Raw genomic sequence first — 7964 nt, forward strand, 5'->3', positions numbered from 1 at the left:
AGATTTTGTTCTTTTGTTCTGTTTTGCATGAGTAACAACCCTGGACTCCAGTCTAATCTTACCTTCCTCATAATACTGTTTTCTACTTTGTTTTTGTTTTTTGTTTGTGGGTTTTTGTTTGTTTGTTTTGTTGTTGGTTTTTTCTTCAGTAGGTGACTCCTCACAGGATGGCAAATCAGGCTCAGGAGAAAAGATCAAGAAACGTGTGAAAACTCCGTACTCCCTTAAGCGGTGGCGTCCTTCAACGTGGGTCATCTCCACTGAGCCACTGCACTGCGAGGTCAACAATAATGGCAGTGACCGGGCAGTCCACTCCAAATCCAGCACTGCTGTTTACCTTGCGGAAGGAGGCACTGCCACCACAATGGTATCTAAGGACGCAGGAGTGAACTGCCTGTGAAATACTTTAAAAGCCGACAAATGACCTTTTTTTTGCATTATTTGAAACGAACATGCAGAAGACATTTTAAAAAACTGCTTTCTCCTCCTCTCAGCAACCCCTACCAAGGACTCGCTTTAAATAGATTTCAGCTATGCAGAAAATTTTTAGCTTATGCTTCCATATTTTTTTATTTTGTTTTATTTTTTGAACGTTTTTGCACTTTTATTTAGTATCGCTAAAGTTAAGTCTGTCTGTTTTGACCACGGAATATATATATGTGTATCAAAAATGTGGTCTCAAAATATTTTTTTAAAAAAAGTAACAAAAAAAAGTATCACTGATAATCAGTTTGGACCAGTTTCTTAAGGTCACTAAGATCATAAGCAGACTATAAGACAGGTTTGACTACAGTGGTGTCTTGTAACCATGTTTTGATTTCTGTGCACAAGCTAGTCTGTATATTTCTATGTTACAAAGTGTATTCTCTTTTGAACCCCCTATTTTTCTTGTGTCATGTTGAAATGTGCAATAGTCTATAGTTCACAGTATGCTTTATTGAACAGTGTGTTTCTAAAACTGCCACATGTTCCCCTTTTTGTATTTGTTAATTTTTCCCTGACAGTTGAGCAGTCAGCCGGTCATGACAGTGAACTTTGCACACCATAGCCAGCTTGGAGCAGCTGCCTATATCGCATTGTGCTCTGAGGTGACAATGCACGAATTTTCCCCAACTTGAAGGGGCTTTTAAAAAGGAACAACAAAAAAAAAACAACTGAGCTCAGTACCTTTCCTTTCATCCTTCTAAATCAAAATATGTTTCCTTTATAGTAGTAGATGCCAGCCTGTGAAGTTCTGAGTAACAAAACATTGAACAAATGCAAGGAAACAGTCAGCCATTTTTTCTCATTTTATTTTGTGTGCAGTTTCACCCCCTGTATTTATGTAAAACCTTGTTTAGATCACTAATGACGTACATTGAAACATACATTTTATTCAGAAATCTTAATAACTGTCATACTTAAAAGGTCTAGTGAAGATAGACTGCAAACATACTTTATTTATACAGAGGAAAAATCATGAATCTTATTGGGCACAAAACAGTTTTGTGATGAGTCACAAATCTTTCCTGATTTACCTCTGCAGACAGTCTGGGGTAAAATCAGTCTGATTACTTATGCAAGTAGTGCATCCTAATTGACTGTTATTGCTGAGTTGAAACTCGTCCTCCCTTCAGAGTTTTTAGAGCCCCTCATTCATCTTGTTAAAATTTATTGCATGCTTTTAAAATTCATGGTTATGAGTGTTTGCGGGGGAGGGTTGGTTTGTTTGGTTTTTTTTTTCCCCCCTCTGCTTAGACCCTTCTTTCAGTTTGTATGCACATTGATTTTAGGCATCAGTGAACGTGAATGTAATGTCTATTGAGATAAATTGTTTTTTCACCGTCTCAAGTAAACTTTACCTTTCTTTGGAATGATTGTTTTTACTGTCTGCTGAAAGAAAATCAATTTCATTATTGGTCAGGATGCCTAAGAAATATCCTTCCAGCTGAGAAATATTCTTTCTGATTGAAAACACTTCAGTAAAAACTATTTAGATAAACAAAGATACAACACATGTCAGTCTTTGGGACTGAGTAAAGTTTTATCACTTTATCTGAAAACTGGTGATGTTCAAAGAAAGAAAAATCTCTTCAGTCAGCCTGCCAAACTCCTGTGGCAGGATACTGGCAGCAAACAATTGCCTTCCCCAGCCTGTCTCCTTTCAGCTGACTAAAACAGATGCTCTGTGCTTTCAAGCTCATTTGTTTCCTTGCTGTTATATTATTTTTTCCCCCTGAGGTAAACTTTGCCAACCCTGTTCTTCTGTATCTGGTGATACAACTAGCATAATATATGCCTCGCTGCATCTGATTCTTGCTGTTTCCCAAACTCCCTTGTTTATGCTTGATCGCTATGATTTTCTCTTGTAATGCTTCTTAATGTTTCTTAGATTCTCCTAGGTATCTCCAAGAGATAACTCTACAAATCCAGGCTTTGATTAAATGTAGTTGTAGAAATACAAGCCATGAGACACATTTTGGGCTCCCTGTGTTCTTTAAGCACCAGTTCAAGAAGTACCTTTCGTCTCTAAGGCGTAATTCTGCTACCCACCTGTATAAATATACAGTTATATTTACTTTCTTCAAAAAACCAGCCTTTCTCTGGTTTTACTTTTAATTCACTCTCTGGCTTCCCATCTGCTGCAATCTTGCATCCCAGATGTTGAAAACCTGCCAGTTGCTCAGCTGGGTTTCAAGACCTGAATCAGAATTTTTGGCATTCTGTTCATAATGCTGGCTGTGGTTTTCTTCTCTTTTGGCCTTCTTTGAGTCTCCATTTGAAGTACGGTATGTTGTTTTGTGATGATCGCTGTATCATGCATACTGAAGATTCTTCACTCCTTTCCCAGTGACTTTTTGCTTTGCCTTGCATGTATCATCCATCAGCGTTTCAGAATGTGGGCTGAAAAAAGCATATTTAGGACACTTACCTAACTTGAAACACTCTGGAGAGAGAAAAGTTATTTGCTCTAACTACTGCTTCTTTCTACTAAGAAAGATTTGCACCCGTCTTCTAGCCTTTCTTTTCAGGCCAATCCTTTGTAAGAAATCCAACTTTTTTATGCTCAATGTAATCAAAATCATTTTAATACCAGATGAAAATGTTCTGCAGTTTTACTTAAACATTCTTAAAGCAAACATGATGGTTTATTTTCCTTTATCTATTTCTATCACTTGCCGGAAGGCTTTTGGGATGAATTATAATTAGTAGAAAGTACTGGCTTTGTAATCTACCATGGATAAATATAATTTGTAACATGATGGAATTACGAACTTTATCACAAAATACCCTATAGATTAAATAGAGAAAAACTATTTTTAAAGGTCAGTCAAAACAAACTCTTAAGTAGGTACCAAAATACTGTAATTCTGCACAGCTAGATGAGATCAGATTAGCAGTTTGGTTTTAATGCTTAATTTAGCAATGCCCCTTTTTTGCTCATAGCACATAATCCAATTTCCACAGAATACTTTCTCTGTAAATTAAATGATATTGAATTGTATCTCATACCATGGGGAATCCTTCTTAACCAAACAAAATACATGTAAGAGAGAGAATTCTACAGATCAGACACATGGATGGTTGATAAATGTACTATAATCAGGGGAAACAAATGTGTTTTATTTCTTTATGGGGCTTTTTGTGTTTGTTTGTTTTTTTTAAGAGAAAAGGATGAAAGTTGATAATTTTCTCTCAGTTTCTCATGTATATTACAGACAAGATAAATATAGCAAAATGAAAATAGAATGATAGTGTAAATACCTATGAATTGTACCACTGTCAAATAGGCAACAGTAGAATATTTGCTATGGTAATTTATAATGTATAATTCAAGTAAAATGTTAGAGCAAACATTTGTGATGTTTGTATATATAAGCCAAAATCCAAAATCTTTCTGGTTTTAGAAAATTATGTGCTAGTAGAAGCCAGAAGAGTTGCTTAGGTTAATGCATTGTCTCTTTTTCTGTTTCTTATAATAGAGGTACTCACCAACATAACATGGTATTTAGAATGTGAATTCTAACCATTTGAACAGACATGCCTCATAGATTGATTTTCTTCTAAAACTGATATTTACAAGTGAGATTATCTGCAACACTTCCCCTGAATTTGCTTATAATGCTCTATAGCTTCATGTGCTAAACAATTAGTATTAAAAATGCCTTTCTTGAAACTCCATGATGCACTTAAATTGCACAGCTAAAAGTAAAGGAATTCCTTATCTAAAAGAAAACCAATTGATATTGTCATCATTAGAATATTCTCAGAAACAAAGAACACTTCTGTTTGTGTTTTGCTTTCTTACTGCCTTTCATTTGTGTCTTGTTTCCATATAGAAAATTACCTAATTTTCAAAGGCAACACAGTTTCATTTTCTCAGTACACTGGGGACAAAAACCAATGCATGGATGCTGGCAGGTTTCAGGAAACAAACAACAAAAAAACCCCTACCTTGTAAATATGTTTAGAAAGTATGTATCTTCCCACCTGTCAACTTTCTCTAAAAGAAATCTTTAATCCTACCTGCCTCAGAAAGGAGAATAAGGAAGTTCTGTATTGGTATGGAATAGATTATTGGGCCAAATTTAATAATAATGAATTGTTACTTAAAAAAATATATGTGTATACATTGTATATGCCATAGTTTCAGTGTTCAGTGTGTTTTGATCCAATGATACTCCTTTTTTAAATGGTAAAAAAAAATAGTTCACTAATGTTACTAAGTCTCTGTTAAGATTATAATTTTCTTTCATGAAAAATACTCAAAAGATCATAGCCATTCTGCCATTGAAACATTATTATGGAAAGTTCCAGGCTAATTAGGGAGAATTTTAAAATTCAAGTATTTAGTCAATACAGGAGAAATTAATTATGCTGTAATTTTTACTTGTATAAAAATGATGGCAGTTCCCATTGCTGAAACAGGCCGTTTTTAAGTCATAAAAATAATAGTTGCTGAGCACAGTAGCGTATACGTGACCTGATGTCTAATTGGAAAATTTGGAGCAGCTTATCAAAGAAAAAAAAAAAAAAAAGGATTGATTAGTCTATGAAAGTTGGATTATAGACCGGATGACTTAGTATTTTGCATAAATTTGGATTATTTGAATTTTTTTGTCTGGTCTCCCACTACCTGTTTTAACAGGTAAATACATTAACCTCCTTTTTTTAATGTGCTGCTTATTTTTTGTTCAGCTTCAAGCCTTTCTTCAGTGAAAAAGCTATACATATTGCAGTGAAGCCAAATACATATTTTTTTATGTAAACTCTGTATGTATTTAGATGCATATGTATGTTGTGCGTGAGTTCCAGCATTAAATTCTGTGAGTTACAGCATCAGATGGTAGCACTGGTAGCAAGTATAACGTTCTTTTTCATATGCCATTTTTAAGTTGTCTTTAGTGCATCCCAGTAAAATTGGGATCAGACTGTGACATATAGTCCAGTAGTGCAAGATCTCCCATGACAGATTTGTCACTGATTGTTTAGGTGGAATGGATTTATGAGAGAGAGAGAGAGGGAGAGAAAGCTGGGAATGCAGATGACAAAATTTATCTGAAGCTGAGTAATTTAAGGTACCTCTCAAAAAGAGATCAAAAAATAACCAGAATACTTAATACCTGATAATTTTTACAAGGCTTTTTTATGTAGTAGCTATAGCTATGTCTGTGGTTGCCATTTAAACGCAGCATTCTAGTCCATTAAATCCAATTACATTTTAGGCTTCTATATTGTTATATAAAACTGTAGCTGTAGAAGTACATCCCTTTTTTTGATCCCACCCGTGCCCCACCCCAGTAGGTTCAGTTTTGATGTGACATAGTAACAAATCAGATTCCTCATTTTGAGGTTTCTTCTGTACCGACTAAAATTGGTAGCAGAACTTTCACTTCTGCAGATAACAGATTAGGCACTCCTGCGAATCACAATGGGAGTTATGTTTGGCAGAAGTGTATCTGAGGAAATCAACATCTAATCGGCTAGTGCTTGAGCCAAATGCTGTTGAAATCAAAGGAGTCTGCCATTGGTTATGAGCAAAGGAGGGTTGGGTTCTGCTGGCAGTGGTTTTAAAAATTTCTTGGGAGGATTAGCCCTGGGAAAGCTAAGGTGGAATGCGGGAGCACATGGGCAAACCCTGGCTACTGATGTCTTGAGGGGTGTTAGCTGATGCCTCGGTTCAGGCTGTCAGGCTAGGTCAGTACCAGTGCAGCTGTGGTTATTGTCAGGAAGCAGAACTGCACCAGTGGGAGTGGGAGTGGAAGGTTTCAAGATAAATCCTCATTTACACCAAAGCCCTTTAATGTTGATCTGGGCTTCATGCAGGTCTGATTTAGTGGCTGCTGTGGTGCGTTACTAATCTGCATTAATTTTTATGGCCATTTCTATTAATTTCACTGTGGTTTAATACATGTATGTGCATAATAAGCAGGAACTAGTCGGAGTTATGTTAATTTATAATGTAATTGTCAGATATTTTTAAAAGCCTATTGATCAGCAGTTGCGTAAATTTGCAAGTCATTCAGTTGGTTAACTTCAATGCATACGTCATGCTTCAACAGACACAGTAAGTGTCACAGTAAGGAAGGATTTCTTCAAAGCTCTTGCAGGCTTCTGCAGTTATGTTACAGGAGCGTACATCTATCAGGGGCATAGCATCTTGCCTGGTAACTATTTTAAAGCAGAAATAATTAGCCTTTATAACTTCCTAGTTTCGAGGTCTGACAAAAGTCAATTTTTTTAGCCCATTCACTTGTTTTTAAGACAGAGCAAAAATGTGTGAGGTTTATTTCTAGAGCACTTGATTCACTTTTTTTGTGCTTCAGAACTGTATCATGAAGTATCACACTTCAATCTTGTTTATTCAAAAGGAAAGAAAATAGTTAATGTTTCTGTAGTTTGTAAAAAGTCACAAGAACAAAGAAACAGGCAAGTCCAAGTTATAGCTGACTTTTGTTTGTCACTTTTGAATTTCCTGATTTGTGACTCTTCTCTCTCTTTCACGCTGTTGAAATGTATTTAAAAAGGTTTGTATGTAATGTTTCTTGTCTGCTTTTTGTCTCTAGAGGAAGGTGTGCTCTATTCACATTTATATAAGCTGGAATAATATTTTACAATCACTGTTGATTATTTTCCCCCTGAATGCAGTATAAGAGGAAAATGAACGTGGCGAAGACTGATTTCTAGGGTTTGGTCTTCTGTAGAAGCTGAAATAAGGAGATGTGAAACTGCCATTTTCCTTACAAAAGACTGTAAAGAGAGCATTACTTTCTGAGCGAGCTTTTCTGGGGAAGAGGGGGAGAAACCCTAGAATATGGAGTCTCATCAGAACCCTTTTGTTAACGGGTATTTTTGGTTTTTCTCTCAAATGACTGAGGAAATATCATGTATGAATTTATAAATAATTGCTTTCAGTTATTTCTTTTGTATAAGCTGCCCAATACCCTTGCTATGCTGTATAAGTTGTGTTTCATGGAACAGTGTGAGTATGAAATAAAAAGCTAATTTTTGGTTTTTAATCATCTGTGGATGCCACTATGAAAGCTGACATTGTTAAAGCCACTACAGAGTTTTCTATGAATACTTGTAAGAATTGCTTTGTTATATATGAACCTAAATAAAGAGATTGTATTGATACAGAGACATTGGATAAGAACATTTAATAGGCTATTCTTTAGGTCTAAAAGAAAAGGCTTGCTGTAAAATGGTGCATTATTCCATTTATTAAAGATCATATTAATGATAAAAAGCACAGTCTTTTGTGGGTTTTTCATATATTATTGGCCATGAGTAATAAGATGTGCTCCCAGGAATGAGAGGAAAACCCCTGTTGTAGCTGTGTTTTGTTGGTTAAAGGATAAGGAAATACTTCATTACTGAGGGCTGAATAGGACTTTCAGACACCTTAGGCATGTGACAGATTGCACACTGCACTGTTATCAGATAATAATGTGAAATAATTAGGGCTTGCTGTTGCTACATTA

General features: G+C 35.6%; 1 protein-coding gene across 3 annotated transcripts in view; it reads left to right on the forward strand.

Annotated features, from left to right (window-relative positions):
- The window catches only part of BMPR2 (bone morphogenetic protein receptor type 2), a 112696-nt gene extending 104967 nt beyond the window's left edge, over window positions 1-7729 (forward strand). The window contains exon 14 of one of the 3 annotated variants that reach the window (XM_052793364.1): window positions 150-263. Coding sequence is in view for 1 of the 3 variants with exons in the window: in XM_052793363.1 (XP_052649323.1) it covers window positions 150-400 (251 nt within the window). In the remaining 2 variants the exon portion in view is untranslated. Of the gene's footprint in view, window positions 1-149 lie in introns of all 3 variants that reach the window. The other 2 variants (XM_052793365.1, XM_052793363.1) reach the window with 2 other exon arrangements.
- The last annotated feature ends 235 nt before the right edge of the window (window positions 7730-7964 follow it).

This window comes from Harpia harpyja, chromosome 7 (genome assembly GCF_026419915.1).
Source record: "Harpia harpyja isolate bHarHar1 chromosome 7, bHarHar1 primary haplotype, whole genome shotgun sequence".
Taxonomy (NCBI): domain Eukaryota; kingdom Metazoa; phylum Chordata; class Aves; order Accipitriformes; family Accipitridae; genus Harpia; species Harpia harpyja.